The sequence below is a fragment of the Brachionichthys hirsutus genome, chromosome 2 (assembly GCF_040956055.1).
Source record: "Brachionichthys hirsutus isolate HB-005 chromosome 2, CSIRO-AGI_Bhir_v1, whole genome shotgun sequence".
NCBI classification, from domain to species: Eukaryota; Metazoa; Chordata; class Actinopteri; order Lophiiformes; family Brachionichthyidae; genus Brachionichthys; species Brachionichthys hirsutus.
The window spans coordinates 330737-351807 of record NC_090898.1 but is presented as its reverse complement, the minus strand read 5'-3'; the positions used below and the strand labels follow the sequence as shown (position 1 = coordinate 351807).

The 21071-nt window shown below is 47.1% G+C and overlaps 3 protein-coding genes across 3 annotated transcripts in view; all 3 read right to left on the bottom strand.

The window, feature by feature from the left end:
• Positions 1 to 243: 243 nt before the first annotated feature.
• On the bottom strand, positions 244 to 9078 carry LOC137904664 (probable glutamate receptor). The gene is made up of 9 exons (XM_068748871.1): positions 9018 to 9078; positions 6099 to 6130; positions 5199 to 5378; positions 4515 to 4738; positions 2582 to 2679; positions 1883 to 2097; positions 1569 to 1788; positions 1218 to 1456; positions 244 to 547 (listed from the first exon to the last, which is right to left on the bottom strand). Exons 1-9 carry the CDS (start codon positions 9076 to 9078, stop codon positions 449 to 451), a joined length of 1368 nt encoding a protein of 455 aa, XP_068604972.1. The 3' UTR covers positions 244 to 448.
• Positions 9079 to 11628: 2550 nt separating this feature from the next.
• On the bottom strand, positions 11629 to 12650 carry LOC137904643 (1-phosphatidylinositol 4,5-bisphosphate phosphodiesterase eta-2-like). The gene is given in 2 exon segments (XM_068748849.1): positions 11629 to 11895; positions 11898 to 12650. Coding segments are annotated over 2 exon segments (1020 nt in total).
• A 3561-nt stretch (positions 12651 to 16211) lies between these two features.
• The window catches only part of plch2a (phospholipase C, eta 2a), a 61483-nt gene continuing 56623 nt past the window's right edge, over positions 16212 to 21071 (bottom strand). Inside the window, exon 21 of the mRNA XM_068748818.1 lies at positions 16212 to 17465. Within this exon, the coding sequence (XP_068604919.1) occupies positions 16212 to 17465 (1254 nt within the window). The remainder of the gene's footprint in view (positions 17466 to 21071) is intronic.

The window sequence follows — 21071 nt, the reverse complement described above, 5'->3', positions numbered from 1 at the left end:
CAGGCTAAAGCTGGATTATTCTAGAGGCCGTCATAGTTACCAAATCTGAGTCCAACCGAAAATCTAAGTAAGAATATTCCATAACTGCACGCCTTTGGGGAATGGCTGAAGATGCGGCCAGAAGTATTTGGACATGCAGGAGGTTAGCAGGTCGTAGCAACTAAAGGTTCTCTACATTAAGGGTTAACCATTAGCGGCTTCAGTGTAAATAATGTTTCAGTCAAAAAAAACAATTTTATTGGATTCTATTAAACAAATCAAGGCGGTTTTATTGCCAGTACGAGTTCACAATGCATCAATTCCTAAGAACATGCAGATCTAATGACCTAATCTATGACTATAGAACTACTGTAGATTAGAAACACGCATGTAAATGACCAGATTAAGAGGCAGCCACAGCTTGAGCTCCGCCTCCTGGACGAGGTAACTCAACGTCGACGTCCTGCGCTTAGGCTTTGCTTCTTTCTGCGCCACCTTGACCGACGTTGCCCCCTCCTTTACCAAATCGTAGATTCAGCTCCGACATCAGGACTGAGCAGCAAGATCTCTGTGAGAGAAACGGAAGACGTGGCGTTGAGCAGAAGGGTCACCTCTAGCGTTGCTCCAGGTTGCCCTCGACGACGCGCTTGGATGAGGCACCGAGAGAGTAGCCAATCAGGCGTGGCAGGAGTTTTGCCATTGTGGCTGTACAAAGGCAGTAAGTCAACGGTCACGAGTTATCCACAGCTTAAGGCGTGTAGTCTGAAGACGAATCGCGTGTCTTCACCCTCTCCTTTGATGAACTACAGGCTGGTCCTCACTTCACGTCACAAAACTCTCTGCTGACCGACGACATTCTGCGTGTTCAAACCTTTTTTATATCTGACAAAGAGCGCACGGAAGGGGAGTCAAACGATCACTGATGCTGAGACGCTGTGCATCAAGCGTGGTTGAGCGGGTCGTCCTATGGTCGAGAGGTTGGCGGTTCGATTCCCGGCTCGGGCACATGTGTACGCTGCCGTTGTGTCCTTAGGCAAGACACTTCACCCACATTGCCTGTGTGAATGAGTGAACGAGTGAATGTTGGTGGAGGTCAGGAGGACTGATGGCTGAGATTGGCAGCCTCACCCTGTCACCTCACCAAGTATGGAGTGAATGAATAATGTAATACCATGTAAAGCGTCTTTGAGTATCTAGAAAAGCGCGATATAGAATCAACGCATCATCATTATTATTACCTTACTGCCCTTAGCTCGGCTGCGGGCTCTGGAAAGTAATTCGATGAGGCCCAGCAGCAGTCCGAGCCCCAATCCCAGGCCCAGGAGAAGAAAGGGGCCCTGTAGTTCTGCGGGCTGCAGGGCCCCTTCACCACCAAGCAGACATCTGCTGGCCCACCACTTGTCCCTTAGATAGGTCAACTCACCAGATTCACTGAGCTGGAGGACGGCGATCGATAGGTTTTTAACCAGCGGGGAACCTGGCGAAGCAAAAACGAGTGATGTGTCAGAAGGAAGACGCCAAAGAAAGCGTGTCCGAGCCGAGCCGAGTCCCAAACGGGATGCTGATCCTGACGAGTCGGTGCAGCTCACCCAAAGGTGCCGCGATGCCGTAGCTTCTCATAGCAATGACTTCCTGTGAACGGGTTAGTCTGCAGTAGCGGGACACTGCCAAGTCCAAAGACACGGCTTCACCAATGAAGGCGAAGCTTTCCATCCGGGCCCGCTGAACACCCTCCTCCATGCTGGACACGAAGCTCTTCTTTCTTTCCATGTGCTCGTACATGCGCCTGTACACCGCGTTGTTGGAATTCTGGGACAGAAAGGGATGAGAAATAAAAAGTCTTCGACGATCTCAGCAGGGTTTTATCACAGTTGTGGATCTGCTGAGGGGGGAGGGAACGCACCTTAAAGAACATCTTCGTGGATCCGCCGTCGACTGTGCCATAGTCGATCACATTCTGGCTCGCCAGGTCTTCAAAGCTCATTACGGAGGCATGTTTGGTCCTGGAATGGACGGCGTTGAAGTTGCTGCAGTAGCAGATTAGCAGCAGTACAGCAAAGAACCACCAGATGGCACTGATGAGCCTTCCAGAGAAGCCTCGAGGGTGAGGACCAACGCCTGAAGCAACAACGGTGGCGTATCATGCAGGGATTCCACTGAATTACAGACACCAGGTAGAAATTCAAAGGTTGCATCATAATATTGATTATGTATCACCGATTATAAAATCATTAGCATTACTGCTATACACTTATTTTGTAAGCATTTAATGATTGTTAAGTTCCAACTGGATCAAACATCATTGGTCCAAGCCCAGTGGACAAAAGGAAAATGGCTATTCAAATTTAAGATATTCAAAAATCCTACATTTTGTATCAAGTTATTTTTGTTCATTTAAAAATAAATCTTGTTTTTGTTCAAAAATATTGAAAATAAAATCCCAAAAATGTTTATTTATTTTCAAGTTACTTATTACTATCAAAGATGACAAATGATTGATCTTTTCCAGATCCCTTTGTCTTTTAGACAGAAAGAAAGATCAGAGAACGTTTCAACCCGTCAGTATTTAAAGCTTCAGCCCGTTTCGCTTTCGTCGTGTCACCTTGAAGGGCGAGAGCTCCCGAGATGTACCAGAAGCTGTGAAGGAGGGTAAAGCTTTGTCCCTCCGTCTCTGGCTCAGGCCACTCAGTAGGACTGACCCTACAGAGAAACACAAGTGTGTGTGTGTGTGTGGGTGTGTGTGTGCATTCATACACATTTAGTTATGAATATATTATATCAAACACGATTCTGGATGAAAAACAGAAGATATATAATATTTAGTGTCTAGATATAGTCCAGAGTCCCACAGCTGGGACTCTGGAACCCAACCCCACAAGAGGGGCTGGATTCTGCCCGCGGTGAGCGGCGGCACCACAACTCAGCCGCCATGTTGGAGTTTACTCCAGTGAACAAGAAGGTCGCTTTCCTGTGCTCTGAGGGCGGGGACAGGTGTCTCACTGTTGGTTCGGCCTACGGGCCAAATAACAGTGCAAAGTACTCCGCCTTTCTGGGGTCCTTGGGAGGGGTACTTCATAGAACTCCAACCGGGGACTCTGTTGTTCTTCTGGGGGATTTCAACGCCCCCCTTGGCAGTGCCAGTGAGACTCTGAGGTGGGCGATTGGGATGAACGGCCTCCCCGATCTGAACACGAGTAGCGTTCTATTATTGGACGCTACTCGTGTCAATAACGAACACCTTGGCCGAGCACAGGCACACCAATAAGTGCACGTGGCACGAGGACACCCTAGGCCAAAGGTAGATGATCGACTTTGTTGTGTCACCGGACGTCCAGCATTGGTCTTGGACACTCGGGTGAAGAGAGAGGCCACTACCTGGCGGTGAGTTGGATCCTCTGGCAGGGTAGGGGGGCCAGATATACTCGGCAGGCCCAAACATGTTTTAAGGGTCTGCTGGGAATGTCTAGAAGAGCCATAGGTTAGTGTGGTCTTCAACTTCCACATATGGGAGAACTTCTCCCAGGTCCCATAGGCGCCTCTCACCAGTAGCAAACCCAGAGTGGAAGAGAGTCCAACCCCTCAAGAAGAGTGGTTCCGGACTCCGGAGTCCTTGCTTTGGTCCCTCCTCTGGCCCCTCCTACGCCTCCTACGGGTGGTGAGCCCACGGGACGGAGGCCACACGTTGCTTCTTCGGGCTGTGCCTGGTGGCCATGGGTAAAGGCCCGGCCACCAGGCAGTCAACATCATGCCCCAGTCCCAGAGCCAGGTCCAGGAGGGGGCCCCAGTGACCCACGTCTGGCTGAGGAAAACTCTGGACCAAATATATTTTTTCATCAAAAGGGTTGTGTGAGCCACCCTTTGTCTGGCCCCTCCCCTAGGACCTGTTTGCCATGGGTGACCCTACCAGGGACATAAAGCCCCCGACAACTGAGCTCCTAGGATCATTGGGACACGCAAACCCCTCCACCACGATAAGGTGGCAGCTCAGTGAGAGGGGGATGAGGATCAGCACCTCCAAATCAGAGGCCATGGTTCTTGCCCGGGACAAGCTGCTCTGCCCCGTCTGGGTGGGTGGGGAGCCTTTTCCTCAATCTCTGCGTCTTGTTCATGAGTGAAGGAGGCTGGAGCGTGAGGCTGACAGACAGGTCGGAGTCGGAGTCGGAGCCGCAGCTGCAGCGATGCGGTCGTTGAATCGCTCCGTCGTGGTGAAGAAGGAGCCGAAAGGCAAAGCTCTCGATTTACTGGTCAGTCTACGTCCAGGGGGAGGAGCTCAGAGTAGAGCCGCTGCTCCTCCACATCGAGAGGAGTCAGCTGAGGGGGCTGGGACGCCTCCCTAGGGAGGTGTTCAGGGCACGTCCCACCGGGAGGAGTCCTCGAGGAAGACCTAGGACATGCTACAGAGACCTGTCTCTCGGCTGGCCTGGGAACGCCTCGGGAGGTTTTAGCACGCAGCTACATGCAACCGAGCGGATGCGCAGACTGAAACCAAGTAGAGGATCAAATAAATGGGTTGATGGTGACATGTTGAGGTTTACCTGCCGACCAAGAACATGCAGAAGCCTGTTAGCAGGAAAGCAATGATGATCCCAACCCACATCCCAGTGGAGAAGGGCAGCAGCAGGCTGAAGGTGCTCTCTGCCGTGCTCGAGTCTTTACGCAGGATGAAGCCGATTCCTGTTTGGATAAAGGGGGTCGTCATATCGACGACGTTCTCTCTGGTGGCAGTGATCGTCAGCGGGGCCACAGCAAGGTCCGCCTCCTAAAGGAGGAGGAGCTACAGATTAAAGTTGCAAGCAGCGTTGAACTGACCTGACCCACTGCAGATTAACCCAATGTGGCCCCCGATAATACTCCGGCCTTGTACGACTTCCAGTATGACGTGCAGGACAATTACTTCATCTCGTCAGCAGATGGAGCTCAACGTTTTGCCCTGTGGTCTGTTGTGTGCATATTGTTGTTTTTTTCCAAAGGGGTTTAAAATTAAATCCTGAGGGGAAGGCTAATCTCGGGTAAACTACATCCACAAAATGAGCAGGCTCAGAACCAGAACAGAACTTATCAGAAAAGCAAATGTAAATACATTAAGCAATAATATTAATTGATAACCCTAACCCGATAATCAGCCCGGGATGTAAAAATATATAGATGAAGACAACAAAATAGCACTTTCTACTAACTCAGTGAGGTAAGACAGATCAAAAGCATGATCAAAGCCTCACCCCTCGGATGACCTCGCCAATCATGCCGTTCCAGTTCCCACTGGCGTCCATGATTCCATAGCGGTCGTCCTTCACCAGGTGCATTCTGAACTGGAGGCCGAGCTTCCGGGAGAGCCGATCGGCGAGGTCGACGCAGTAGCCCTCCAGCTCAGAGCCCGCGCTCATCGCGTACGGCTCTTCCTGAGGAAACGGAACGAGAGGCATCAATGTGGGAGAACCGGGCCCAAGCGAAGGCCGTGCTGATTCACTGACTGGGCTGCCATTTCTAGGCGGGCAAAATGCAACTTGATTTGTGGAGAACTCTTCAATTCGGATGATTTTAAACTTCCCACGTCAGAAATCTGGGCGATTTGAACAATGCCGCTTTTACAATCCTGCATTCTTACCATAATTTCTGTCTGTAATTTGAGTCGTAGTATAATAATCCCTTTGGGATAATTATACTTCTTTGAATGATCTTTAAATAAGTGGGATGATTTACAATTGCAACAAAAATCATCTTGTTAAAGTATTTCCGCATCATTCCTCAGCCAAATGAATTATTTTCTTCCCTTGCTTGGTTTATCTTTTTAGCGGGACTGTTTTTATCTTCGGTAAGCATTGTGTGACTTTTGGACATTTTCCCATTTTACGATAAAAATGATTGAATTGATTTCCACACTTTATTTTGGTGGGATGGGCATGCACTGAAGCTAAACTGAAATGTGTTAGCTAAGTGTCATGCCAACCTTGAGCTCCATCTCGGGCTGGAAAGCAAGTGTCTGAATGATATCCTACTGCATACACAAATACACCTGACACCACGCGTACTTTCCCACGTTAGCAGTATCTCTAACGGATACGTCTTTGCGACAAACTCATGTAAGCGTTTTTCATGACTACCACTTTATAGAAGAATACCTTTATAGTGGTGATGGACAATCCTTTGGCATCTGGAATGGACAAAAAAAAGAATCATCGCACATACAGAAGCCCATCAAAGTCTGCCCATCAAAGTCTAAATTCGTGATGAGTCAACAATCAAGCCTCGTGAAGCTTGTCTTCCTTTGAAGACGCAGCAGCTTTGTTGACACGTACAATAAAATGAAATAGTCATCGTTCAAACTGCGTAGATTCTGGGAGAGACAACAATCTAAATGTCGCTTTGCCCTGCCGTATCCTGGGGACGTCTGGGTCCACTGTGGTACTTTCTTACCTTGGTAGGCTAGCAGTAGTCAGTATTGCCCATTGAGTATTTTTTTTATTTTATTTCTCTTCTGTATAATGAATAAAAACTTTTGCCCTACCAGGATCAGGCAGAGAAGAAGAGAAGCTGCCAGGGGTGTAAATTATTCATCATTTCATGAGTAACAAAAATAGTTCCATGATCGCATTAATCCGATCACACCCCATCAGCCTCCTGTGGAGATGCTGGCAGCCCTGCGATCTGCCAGTCCGCCGCTTCCCTGCAGAGTATTTCCTCGAAATGTGTAATCGATTGATCACAGTCCTGTCTGGACAGCAAGAGAGACGCAGCCCTCGGGATTCTGCCACAGTGGACGGCTTTGACAGGACTCCAGCAGTCCAGCGGGGCAAAGTCCAACACATGGAAGAGTTGGGGAGCAGGACTCGGTCTCGCAGGTCAGCTACGGCTCACTGGGCTTGAGCTTGAACAGGTCTGAAGCACAAACCCATCTCCCAACATTGATCAGCGGTTGCATTGAGTTCTTTAGTTATATGGTACCAGTGTTGGGAAAGTAACTAAAGTAACTAGTAACTTAAAGTAATAAGTTACTAGTTTATTTTGGCATGGAGTAATAAGTAAAGTAATGTAATTACTTTTTTCAGCAAGTAATTAGTAATAAGTAATATATTACTGATCTTGAGTAACTTGCCCAACACTGAACATTACCACCAAAAATATACTTTATGCAGGTGTGGACGGGCAGAACGCAGACACGGGGACACATGCACATCTTGTGCACGTTTGCCCCGCCTGATGTCAGAAGGGGAGCGGTTTCTTCCAGACGTGTTTCGGGAGGTGATTACAGACCAACCCAAACTACGAAGGATTCACTGGATGGTTTATTTTGCTGTTTTTGGGTTGATAAGGACCCAGAATCACCAGAATAGTGTAGAAACATGGGAAAGTGGGTCTCAAATGATGGGGCGCGACCCCCAAGGGGGGCGCGGTGCGATGTCAGGGGGTGCGCCTGTGACCACGGAGCTTTTTTTGCCTTACGAGATTAAAGTGTAATTGCACATCCACTCCAGTAGTTGGCAGTGGCGCCCTGATTGTCAGAGTGCGCACAGGGAGTATTAGCAGAAGAAGAGCGGTTGTAAACAAACCTTCAAGACACAGCGCGGAAATATTTAACGGAGTAAAAGAGAGACAGAGAGAGACGGAGATGATAAAAGAAAGGAAGTACGGTCGAAAGCAAAGACGAGGAAATATGACGTAGCGTACGTAGCGTTTGGCTTCACCGTGACGACGGTGGGAGACGAGGGAAAACCGGACTTCCTCATTTTGCTAAAAGCACAATTCCATTTTCATTTTGGTTTTATAGGTTAAAGTGTTTTATATTTTGTGCTCCCTAGTTAATGTTGCTGATCAATTTTTGTTACTATTTATGTTATTTAACTTAATTGATTATTTAATTGTATAAATTGTAGTTTAAAGATTAAAATGTCAGGCAAATTGATGTACTTCAAATATTTTCTGTTGCAGACTAAAAAAAATGGCAATAAAGTTATTATTTGTTGTAAGTTGATCTATATTTCTTTCTTTTTCATATTTCTTTGTATGTTAATAAGGATACAAGAGTTGTTGTTTTTCTTTGAGGGGGGGGGGGTGTTTTTTTCTTCCTGGGGGGGCGTGACAGAAAATAATTGAGAAGCACTGAGCTAAGGGAACTTTAGTGTATCTCTATTTTACTGAGAATTTCATGAAAATGTCAAAAAAAAGAAGAAAAAAGCCTCGTGCCACCATCTTAGCTGACCCTAACACACCAGAAACCTGATCTGGTCTCTCAAGAATCTAATCAACCCTGGATCCGGGTCTGTCTCTCCCCAAAACACGGCGGGCTAATAACCGGAGATATCTTGCCATGCTGTTTCAGAGGAATGAAACCAGGTTCTATAGAAACGGTTAAACGTTTAAAAAAGAAACACATCTCTGAAAAACCGATGACGATGATGATGATGATGAACGGTAGTCCAAAATGATTCCAACGGACAATAAGCATCTGCTAAACAGCTTCGCCCTCAGAGAGCTAGAGGGCGAAGGCCACCGACGCGACGCTCTGTCTGCTCTGCCCTGCCAGCGGGGCAACGGAAAGAGAAACGCATTCAATTACCCAAAATGCACTGCTTTAATCATGTATGTAATTCAATTCAATTCAGTTTTATTTATATAGCGCCAGATCATAACATAAAGTCCTCTCAAGGCACTTTACAGGATTAGCAGGGAAACACAGAACCCAACGTAACCCACAAGAGCAACGGAGGCAAGGAAAAACTTCCCTTTAACGGGCAGAAACCTTGGACAGAACCTAGGCTCATGGTGGACGGCCATCTGTCTGACCGGCTGGGTTGAGAGAGAGAGAGAGAGAGAGAGAGAGAGAGAGCGAGAATGGCAGGTCGGACGAGTCAAGGAGATGGATGGGAAGTGATAGTGAGACAGAGCAGGAGCAGACAAAAACAAAATGCTAATGCTAGCTAATGCTAATGCTAATGCTAGCTAATGAGACGTTGTTTCAGCGTGCAAACATTCAGCACCAGCGTTTCACATGCAACGCCTCAGGAACGACACTAGACCCGAAGGCTGAGTGTTCCTCCTACCTGCAGCGATGACACACATCAGGCCGACTGCAAACGACACCGGCGCGGCGCAGCTCTTCATGTCGCCAGCCTGCAACCAAAAGGGTTAACGCCCCCATGCTAATCACGGGGTTCAATTCGTCATCCGAAATAGAGCAAAGGAAAGAAACTATGGGAGGCAGGAGTATTTTTATTTTAAACAAGTGAAACGCACTGCAGATAAAACAAATGTCAGTATGTGTAAAATAAACAAAGAGTGCAGCAGAACAAATACTTGCTTACCTCGGTTATGCCAGACGTAGTGGAAGATATTCTCAAGCTGGATCAACGTGCAGCGTTGTGTGCTGAGAAACAGGGCGAGGGTTTATAATGGGGCCCGGGTCGGGGGGGGGCGCAGGAGGCTGAACGGTTTAGAAGTTTTAGTGGAATGTCTGAGGAGAGAAGTCCAGCGGTCCAAGTATTACGCAACATGTTTTTGAGCGAGGGAGGAATGTTGTTTGGCAGGAATACGTCCCAAAACCCCCAAAACAGTCAAAACCGTCAACTGTTGCCTCGCTGGAAACCCTGGCGGGACGGAGGACGACGTCTGAACCGGAGCGTATGATTGGTTGCACTGGCCCTCTGATGAAGCCAATCGCCAGGGTGCTTACACAAAGTCAAGGTGTGTGCCGTCACACACTGAAGCTTTCTGAAACAAGGAAATATTCACTTCTATTTTTCCTCCTAATTTCCATAATATTTTACTTTGAATTTCAGTCTTTTAGCTCCTCTGACGCAACTCGTCTTTTTTTGGAACACAATATTTTTTTACAGCGCAACCAGCGTCTAAATTTATAGCAGAAATGCCCGGCGACTGTTCTCGTCTCCTTCTTACAAAGACCTCTCCGGGTTTTTGTCATAAATAACACGATAAATCTGCACTAAACCTTTGAAGACAGGAAAGCAGGGACTGAATTGAGTCCCAGGCAGGTTGGCAGGCTGCTGAGAGGCCAACGGCGGCTTTCTCTGAATCCTAATGAAGCGCTCCTTTGTGCTTGTGCTCTGGCTATAGCGCCACTAATGAGAGCACGACTTGTTTAACCAAATCTGTTAAAGCCAAAGAGCAGCAAACGGCAGTCAACGACTGACTCACCAATCAGATCCCTGGGAAAGCATAGCCGCGCAATCCTTTTGAATACAATGCTGAAGATTAGCGGTGGTGCCGTCATCCCCCGGCACGCAGAATGTTTCAGCGATTGTCAAAAGAAACTTGATTAAACATATTTTACTTGCTTCCACAAATGCTTTCAATGACCTGCTACAACTTGAGCATATTTAGTTGGAATTTCAACGGCATGCTGAGGTCTAAAGCACGAACCGAAAGACCTCTTTTGCAGCTTGGCTTCTGCGACATTCCCTTCCCTGCAGGAGGCGAGAGCGGCGACGGCTGGCGACCACATAGAGCAGCATGTGGAGCCTGTTAGCGAGGTTATCGCTCCTCTGGGTCCGACGTGAGACAACTCCTGAGCGTAAATGAAATACAGGCTGGGAAGCTTTCAGTAATATTCATTTTTAGATTTATTCAGGTCATAATTACACATTGTTTGAATTAAATAGTATTTAGGATTTTTGCACAAAGACCTGGCATGGCAGTGCAGACGATACAGCAGGCCAACACAAACGTGCTTCTATAAAGATCATTTCTATTTTGTACTTGCACCATGGACCAATAGGAAAACACAGTCAGGATCATCCAAGAAAGAAGTTATAGAGGATAAAAAAAAAAAAACTTTATACAACTTTTGTCAAATAAAGCACGACCTTTAACATTACAGAGCAGAAAACACATGCGTGAATTAAAACAGCGTAAATGTGATATGGAGTCATCCAGTATTCCCTCTAGAGCACTCCAGAGCGGTGGCGTGCCACAGCTCAGCAGGGTCTGCAAAGTGGTACCAGTTAAGTCAAATTAGGATTTAAACACCACAGAGGGATCCTAAAAAAAACTTTTCATCGGCATTGTAAGGACAAGACGAGCCTCAGCGTTGAGCACCAGACTGTTCAGTATATTCTATTCACTGTGACACCATGCCATTGCTGTCAAATTTTGCTCTTGGATAAATGGGCTGATAGTAACACCTAGACATAAAATATCTCATTTTGATCTCACCTAAAGTATTCCGTAAGAGTTTCAGTACTTAAAAAGGATAGGTGATTTACAAAGCTGTCCTCTCGCGATGATCTATTGCTATCGTCAAAAACATACCTAAAGTAAAACCCTAAAAGTAGTAACAGTCAGCATAAACAGCTATTTCTCACTAAATACTCAGACGACAGCACTAGGCTAGAGGGGAGGCGCTGGCCATTAACTCCAAGACAATGTTTTCTGAAAATGCACAGGTCAAAAAATGTTTGATTGTTCGTGGACTATTCAGGGGACACAGTTTTTTTGCATAAAACATTGTCATAAGCTGCATCGTGAACCAGTTTCCCATAAAATAGTATGCAATATATGCAACTTCTAAAAAAAGAAAAAGAAAAAAAAGGACATACTTGAGAAAAACTTGAATATGTTCCAAAGGTTCTAGCGGGGTTTCAGACACCCAGGCCAGATGGTTCTTCAAGTTTAAGCCTAAAAAAGAGTTCGCTGCTTTCATGTTCTGGGGAGGATGTGGACTCTCTGGGGGAATGGGTTCTTATGGGGGGTGCAAGGACTCTGGGCCACATAACATGCCCCTTCAGGGTTCCCTCGCTCTTCACTGGAGCAAGCACAACCTGCATTATCAGCGCTACTAGTAAGGCCAAAACTAGCACTTCTACCCTGGATAAGGTCATGGAGTCTCTGCCTCTCCTGAGCTTTCTTGGCCCTATTAGCAATGGACCGCACTCGACTCAGGCTCCTCGAGGAGGTTCTTCGCATGATGGTCTCATCCGATCGTGCTGTGCCTCACTGGGTCTGCTTTTATGGTCAAAGTCTTTAGCAGTTAGGGGCTCCACATTAGTCAGTTTCCTAAGTTGCTCTGTCAAGTCATTGGGTGGCCAAGACATCTCTGGGTTGCCCTTGTGGATCAGGTCCCTGGTTGGTCTCACAATGAAGCTGCGACTAATGCTGCGGTACTTGCTGTCAAAATTACAAGAAATGTCATCCGAGGTCAGATCCCCAAGGCTTTTGGACATGGAGGCTGTAGCTGCCGCTGATGCAGCGCCAGAGGGCAGTCTGTTGGCCGCTGACTGCTTGAGCCCTTCCAAGTAGAGCCGGCTCCACGTGTGCCTCCTTGGAGTCAACCTGCTGGGCGAGTTCGTAGAAGTCTCATAGGTGGGCTGCAAGCGGCTGGGCTTATGCGCAGTTTTTGGACACTCCCTTTGTTGATGATTTGGGTTCGACTTGTTCTTGCTGCCTTGATGAACATCATAAGAAACTAATGCTGAGTGACAGCAGTTGACACAGGATGGGCTACATGTGCTGCTCGCTGAAGACATGCTGATGAAACTCTTTCTTGCCAGGTTGGGCAGGGAGAGGTCAATAACTGTGTCACTGGAAGAAATGCTGGAGGAGGATGACATGCTGCCATGGTGACTGTCTGGCTCCAACTTGACTGAAAGGCAGTCATTCAAGGTAGCATCAGTGCTAACTTCTGGTACTGCTGAAAGGGCCTCCCCAGCTGAGGTTGCCATCACTCAAACATGTCCCACACTTTCGGTTGTTCTTACAGGTATGTGTGATGATACATTGCTGAGAAGCTTCCGCCTAGTCCAGGCCACCTGAGCCGCCTGGGCTGCAGTGGTTCCAGTCGACAAAAACTCTGCCGATGGAGGCTCGGTTTTGTAGTCAGACTCTAATTCTGTATCATTTTTATTTTCTCTCAGAGTTTCCGGAAATCCACTCTGATGTGGAGTGTGCTCTGTGACTGAATGAAAGCTTCTTTTGGACCGGGTGTCTTGAATAGACTGTGATGGTACTAGCTTCTCTAGAAGGTTTGTCAAAAAGAGTGACCTGGAAAAGGTAGGAGTTGTCTGAGGATCTCTGCTCATGTTAATTGGACTGTCCACCACTCCGTTTAAAGAGATGACCACTGGGGAGGCTGCATTTACTGCTGTGGGTGGGGAGTGCAGTGGTGTAGATGAGGAGTGATGTGAGGACAGGCTCTCATCTGGGGTGGACAATGAGCAAACGGAACCCGAGTTCCTGGAGTCTTCAGATAGTGGCGGCAGAGGAACTGATGTCCGTACTGGGGAACAGCCTGAGGAGAACAAGGCAACAAAGCCGCTGATTAATTTTTTTGACCAAAGATTTGGACTTAGTCAAACACATTCTAGCTTGACACCAGTGTGAACTGGCCCAACCTAGCATGTGTCCAGGTGACAGGTCGGGTGGCCAAGTCAATTACAAGCAATCAGTTGTTCAAACTCCTTAGCAACGTGCAGTAATTTATTGTAATGCCTTAGTAATTTATTGTAATTTATGTAAGTTATTGTCATCCATTGTCATTTTGCATCAGTGGTGTAATTTATTTTAGATTAATTGTTAGTTTGCATCGGCGGTGTAAAATCATTTTATTTTTGTTTTTCTAATGTTACGTTGCATCAATTGAGTTATTGAATATTGGTTTCATTTCTATTTGTATTGTTAAATTTGTATTGTTAATTGTGGACGATTTATGTACGAAGGACTTTCAACGGAAACAAGACCGCAAGGGCTTTTTAGAAATGCTCCTCTTAGACAGGATGTTTGACTTTATATGTACTGTAATACATGCTACTGTGTGACTGTACTTGTACTCTAACATTCTATCTAATAAATATATTCATCATCATCAGGCTGAAACCCGATAAAATGTTACAAGTCTCTTTAATTGTCCGTCTGGACCTGAACCAATATTGTGATTTAGCATGGTGCTCCATTTACTTCCACTAAAATCCTTGTAAAATGGTGCAAGAATATGTGAAAATGGAAAATATTATTTTATAAATCCCATCCAACGCCGATAGGAGCACTCAAGAGTAGCAGGTGAAGGATTTAGTTACAGAATAGATGCATTTAGCACTTTACCTGGCTCTGGTCATCCCCTCAATTCTGCACTAGGACAGAGAAGGCGTGCAAAAAAGGAGATATGAGGAAAAGTGAGCTTTGTACAACAGAAAAGTAGAGGGAGAACGGATGCAAGGAATCAGCTTATAGGACAGAGATCTAACAAGAGGCGTTATCTCTAGCAAACATCACAGCATCTAATTCATCCTGGAAAGAAAGCGGCTAATTTAACCGTTTATTGTATAGTGATTGGTGACACTAAATTGTACGTAGGTGTGAGTGTGTGTGTGGCTGGTTGTCTGTCTCTGTGTTGCCCTGCGATGGACTGGCGGCTTGTCCAGGGTGTACCCCGCCTCTCGCCCATTGGCTGCTGGGATTGGCTCCAGCTTGGCCTGCGACCCGATGACGGATTAAGCGGTTGGGACAATGAATGTATAGTGACTAGGGTGACTAACAACTTACCAAACACCTAGTCTCGTAATAAGGTCACAAAACTTCCAACTCATCCCATGAAACACACCTCGTATCCTCATCGGGATTTATTTTGTGATGTCTTATGACCATCAAACGTTAAACTAATAGAGTGAAAAGGAGCCGCGTCAAACATGAACCGGACTCCCTGAGGTGCATGAAGCAGGGCAGTGTCGACATCTTGACCCTGGGAAACCAACTCTTGCCCCGTCCACTTATTTTAGGTCATATACTCTACAGCAGGGGTCACCAACCTTTCTGGAGCCGATGGCTACTTCCTGGGCACCCATTCATTCAAAGGGCTACCAGTTTGATACACGCTTCTGAAATAAAGCATTTGCTCAATGTACCATTAATCATTAATGATATTCATCTGTGTAAATACACTGATCATGTTTAATGATTACTCACACTAATTATTAACAACGTTAATCAAACAAGGTAGGGGACACATTTGACTTGTTCAGAAGTCTTTTATTTTATACAAACTCTTGAGAAACCATGGCCTGCGGGCACCACGTTGGTGACCCCTGCTCTACAGATATGCAGCAGCTTTTTTTACACACACACACACACACACACACACACTTACACACAAACTATTGATTTTCCACTGACATTATGGGTTTTACTTATTTTCCATTATTACAAAAAGATTGGCTGCAGTGATTCTACAAAACGTTGAGGCGCAGCAAACTGAACAGCCTTTGTCAGAGTTGTGCATTAACTCAGAGGTCCTCAACCACCGGGCCGCGGTATATATAAAGTTTATTGCTAATTAGACTCCTCTTTTTACCCTCGCCGAAGGGGAGGAGAGCGTATTGCAATTGGGTGCGTTTGTTTGTTTGTTTGCTTGTTTGTCTGTCCGAGCGCATAACTCAAAAACTAGTAACCCAATCGACTTGAAATTTTTACACAAGCAAGGTTCTGTCCGTGGCTCGGTCCTTACCGAGAATGGCATTGATCCGGATCTGGATCCAGATTCTAGAATTATTTTTACATCTGGAATTGTGCCTGTGCTGTAAACTGCCACTTTAAGAGGGAGGGACACGAATGGCATGATGGGAAAAAGAGTCCAGAAGGAGTCTTGTAGTACGTTCCGGAGCAGCAAGCTAGAGCAGGTTTGGCCCCTCTGATCCGGAAGCCCTGTTTACTGTCTCACAAGATCCAATAGTCTATTGGAGGCGGGGTCTGCAGTCTCTGATTGTCTTTCTAGTTTTTAATTTGGTTTTATAGCCCTAACTTCAATTTAACTAAAAAATACATTGTGTATTTAATATATTGTGTAATAAATCAACTACTCGAGTCAGTCATGACATGAAGTCACCACCTGCCTGTTGACTTGCATTTTATGTTGTATCAAGAAATTCCACCTTTTGAATTAGTTTAACTTACCACTTTTCTCATCTTTCGACCATGGCGTGGCAACAATGCATGCAATTTGAAGAGGCATATGTCAATCAATGAATAGTAAATACAACTCAGATCATTGTACAAGCTAGACTTGAACTCCAAAACATGGACAAAGGAAACATTGGGGTTTCAGATTTGACCTAAAACTGCCAGGGATATGTGGAATGAGAACTTGCGTTATTTATTCCTTCCCGGCAGACAGAAAAGGAACGATTCTGACATTTCCGGGCTACCAAACACAGTCTCGGCATTGATGGAGACTATCTGTCTAGGAGTACATAAAAGACCCACAACAATCACTACAAACGGCTACCAGGCGATTGCTAACGCTGCCTCAGACACATCTTACCAGTGAAGAAAAACGGGGACTTATGACGCAACTCTTCCATTTTCTGGGCAAACAGGGCATTCATCTCACGCTGGAGGGTGCCCACGGCTCTCTTGCGACTGTCGAGCACAGAGGACGGAGGCAGCGTTGGAGGCGACTCCAAGCTGCTCAGACTGCAAAAGCTATCACAGCTGCTACTGTCACTGAGCAGAAGACCTTCATTTGAATGATGGTCGACAAATGAAGCGCAAACCGCTCCATAATTGATCGGCGCCGCCTGCTGCCATCGGAATCTGGTGGTGTAATCTGGTGTTAGTGTTGGTGCCGGCGGGGCAGTGCTGGGGAAGCATCTTCGAGGAACCCTGCAGGAACGCATGTTCGTGTGTGAAGCGATGGGCTTGGGTCGCATGTGTTGGGCACTTAGAGTTTGCCTGGCTTGGGATTTGGGGAGGGGGCTTGGTCGGCGGTGAACCTGGGTTGAGTATTGAAAATGGGTCTCCACACATGACTTGGGAGGGAGCGGAGACTGCTGAGACTCCGTCTGAGCATTGAGGACCAGGGGCTCGCCTACAGGCTCTGATTGACCACATCTCTTTGCGTGGTCACCTTTCTCCCGTCTCTCCCCATGTGTCTTTTTGGACTTGTTTCCCTGCTTTTCCTGAGCTGGCCCCTGCCGTTCAGCTTCCGCACTCCCCTTGGAACCCAACCCACATGTGATGCAGTTTGAAGACATCCCCACCCTGCCTGAGCTGATAAGCGCAACGCGTGCAAACACCCCTGGCTTCATGTCCAACGGGTCATGACAGCAGAGTTGGCTGGCCCGTTTCAGAGGGTCGCTCATGGGCTGTCGCTGAGCAAAGAAAGGACTCTTACCTTTCCCTTCTTCAGGGTGAAAAGTCCCATTGGTATCAGGGCAGTCCAAGTGGGTCTTGGCTTGCTGGGATGCCAGCAAGTCCCTGTTGTGGTGCAGTGGCATTGTCGGGTGGCGAGAGGAGGGACCAGAGGCCTTTCCTTCAGAATCTCGCTCCTCACTAGCTCCCTCTGAACTGCAGTCTTTGGTGTCAATGCCAGGCTCTGGGAAGCCCTTCTTGAATTTGGGCTGGCCTTTTGTTGGTGCACTGGCAGTGCGACGGAGCAGGTGTGCACCGAACGGGTGCTTACGACTGTGCGGTGCAGCAGCATGGCTGTCCAGGGAAGCCTGTTTTGGATTTCTGTGAAATAGCCCTTTTATGCCACTGGCTGCTCTGGCCTGACAAAAATACAAAATAAAAATGTTAACACCACACAAACTGCGAGACAAAGTCCCAGAGAAGATATAAAATACACACACACAAAAAAATTTTCCATAATGCAGGTGGCGCTAGACCACTCCTCATTACTGTAATGTTACTCGAGCAAATTTTGGGAACATGCTTGGAAAAGTAACTAAAGAAATTCCATCAATCTTCACATTTGCCGCCGTAATTCCATGGATTACTGTGTGAATAATCGCTCAGTCTTCCAAACTGACGACCAAGTCCTATCAAAAATCGATACTTGAAGCAGCTACACATGAATACAGCATATATTCATTTCCTGAATCCAGGTTACTGATGATACTGGTTGTGTGTAAACAATATTAAAAGGTGATAAAGACATATTTAGTATCTGCATCCTCAAATGCTGATGAGACATTCAGACAAACAAGGACGTGTGAGATTGGGAACCTGCACATGACACCGTAACGGTCCACAGTCGATATATTACATGGACGCCATGCAATAATTGAACGTTCTCAACAACGTATAAGAGGTAGATCCAAATAGCTGGACTTTTGCTGCCGATGCCTTCCTGGATCTCAGGAAAGCTGCAGTACTGGCCAAAAGGCAAAAAGAACCGGACTGAGGATTTGTCGGTTCAGCCATGATACAAATCCGAAATGTCAGATGATGGCTGTGGGACTACCGTATTTTCACGACCTTATGACGCACCTGGTGATTCGCCGCAGTCTCATTAACAGCTGATTTTTCGGTATTTCAAACGTACAAAGGGCGCGCGGATCAAAAGGCGCCGGCATGATAGGTGCGCAAAATAAAACAGGAGCAAAACTGAGTTTGGTACTCACATCTTTAATCGTCATCAATCAAACAAGCATACTAGTGCGCGTTTTAAAAAATAGAGCCGGAGCAAAACAGAGTCATTAATCAAACCCATCAAAGTCCTCATCCTCTGTTTCTGTAGTGAACAGCTGCGCTAGATCTCCGTCAAACATGCCGGCCTCTTTCTTCATTGCCAGTCACTTTCCGTGCGGCGGCGTCAGCGCCTCGGAAATGATGCAAACAACAATGCTAGCAGACAGTTAGCCGAAGCAGCTACAATCCAGTCACACGGTGGCGCTGCGCTGCCTTCCACTCTGAGTGGAACTGTGTTCTCCGTCTGTCCCCAGCGCTCCCACGCAGCCCGCAGTTTAACGTTGAACGGCTGGAGTTCTTTGGTTAATCCACCGGGGATGATGATGATAAACTAGCTTGCTAGTTAGCGCGTTAGCTAGCTTCACTCCGGTTTAGACCGTATCGGTGAGATCGCCGCGCACGGAGTCGCAGATCGCAGGAGCCGAGTTGCTGCAGGTCTTCTTCTTGCTTCCTCCTCTTCCTCCATTGATTCATTAATGCTGGATTCTCTCTCCGCTGCTCTATTCCCGTGTTCTGCTGCGGGACCGACAGCCACTTCATCAGCACGCCATAGTATTTTACTATGGTGAAGCGCATCGGTACGTATCACTCCGCCAGGCGCATGACTGAGTCCGCCTTACAACAACAAATAGGCCGCGCGGACCAATGGACGCGCTGCACATTTTGAAAAAAATCTACGACTTTTAGGCGCGTCCTATGGGTGTGAAAATACGGTACATCCAAATAATGCATGGAGAGACGATTCTACAATCCCCCCCAATGGAAACAAAAACAGCAGACATTTACAAACAAACAAACAAACAAACACATGATGAAAAGAGAAACAAAAAGTCTCCAAAGGCCATGAAACTGAAGTAGTAGTACACGGAAAAGCTCCGGTTAGCAGGAAAAAAGCAACAGCGAGAAGTCACTGCAGTCGGGCAGATTTCCTAACACGCAGCTCTGCCTGCTCTATTCCAGGGCGTCACTTGGATCTACTTTTTGGGGGGGGGGGGGGGGGGTTGATGACGCAGGCACATAAAGCCTTCATAACTCATGCAAGTCATGAGTTGGCCTCAACATTTTTTATGCTTGCAAGTCAGGCTGACGAGAAGAGGGTGTGCAGGGGGGTGTCACTCAGGTGGCAAAGAGGGTGGAGCATGTGGCTCATGCAAGATGCCGAATGGATCGCACTACACCTGAGATCTGAGCGGCAGCTTCAGGGCTCCTAAAAATGCCCTGCCTCTAAATGGGGCGTTTGGAAAAAGACAGGTCCACTGAAATCACAAACAAGACACAGGAAGAGGATCAGAAGATGAGAGAGAGAGAAAAGAAAGGGGCGAGGTGGCGGCGAGAGAGAAGTCACAACAGAACCCAGGCAGCAGAGGACACCGACACCACGGCCGGAGACAGCCGAGTGCACACTAAACGAAAAGAGTTACAGACTGTGAAGCGAAAGCAACTCTTGTACTCGCTACAAGAGTTGCTACGACCCAAGAACGCCATTTTGGAAACAGAGGCGTGTAAACCAGGACATTTGTTTCCCACCATTTCCATTTAGCGAAACAACTCATTCATCGGCTGCTTTCAACCAAAAGGTTGCCATTTGACCCCCCCCTGATATAAATCAGCACTATTCAAGATTCAAGATACTTTATTATCATTATGCAAACATAATAAAATCGTGTGAAGGCCCACGTTTTAAGGCACACATCGGAACATAACGAAAAAAACATCTCTCTTAAAGCAACAATATATACACAGAGAGAATGAGACAGGATCAAGCAAATAGTGCAAAATAGCGACAGCAGCACAGCGGGACAGACACAGAGCGTCCCCAGTGGGACAGGCTCAGAGCGTCCCCAGCGGGACAGGCTCAGATCGTCCCCAGCGGGACAGGCTCAGAGCGTCCCCAGCGGGACAGGCTCAGAGCGTCCCCAGCGGGACAGGCTCAGAGCGTCCCCAATGGGACAGGCTCAGAGCGTCCCCAGTGGGACAGGCTCAGAGCGTCCCCAGCGGGACAGGCTCAGATCGTCCCCAGCGGGACAGGCTCAGAGCGTCCCCAGTGGGACAGGCTCAGAGCGTCCCCAGCGGGACAGGCTCAGAGCGTCCCCAATGGGACAGGCTCAGAGCGTCCCCAGCGGGACAGGCTCAGAGCGTCCCCAGCGGGACAGGCTCAGATCGTCCCTTCCGAGTCCCAGATTCCTACAAGGGAACGACTGCTTTCTCAGCTCGGGGGAAGAAGCTGTTCCTGAGCCTCGCTGTGCTGCTTCTCGTTGTCCTGGCTAAACTAGCGGATTTCCATTCCAACCCTGATGGACGAGGCACGACTGGTGAAATTGTTCTGTGCAGGTCAGTCAATGTGAAGCAAGTAAACCTCCTCATGTTTCATCAATTCTTAAATGGCAGGGGAAGACTAAGTTTACCTTTGTTTCGTGTTAAAAGTGTAAAGTTAAAACATCATTGTAGCCTGGTACAATACGTGATAGGTGTGTCCGCATACTTTTGGCCACTGTGATGCAAGCATCACCTATATTTTAATAGAACTCTATTCGACGTGTGCTTTAACTGCCCATGTTCTAGTATCTAAACCTTTTTGTGAGTAGAGTTGTAATCAACACAGACTCTTATTTTGTTGTTTGCATCATGATTTTTTTCCAAAATCAATTCCACACACAAGAAGGAATTTGAAGTTCTAAAGAGTA

What these genes read in the sequence shown, in the direction of transcription:
- LOC137904664 (XM_068748871.1), bottom strand. Translation starts at nt 9,078, where the DNA reads ATGAAGAGCTGCGCCGCGCCGGTGTCGTTTGCAGTCGGCCTGATGTGT. An exon ending in CCACGAAGATGTTCTTTAAG is followed by an intron (nt 1,789 to 1,882) that starts GTGCGTTCCCTC and finishes TTTCTGTCCCAG; the next exon opens with AATTCCAACAACGCGGTGTA. An exon ending in GCCGAGCTAAGGGCAGTAAG is followed by an intron (nt 548 to 1,217) that starts GTAATAATAATG and finishes TTTCTCTCACAG; the next exon opens with AGATCTTGCTGCTCAGTCCT.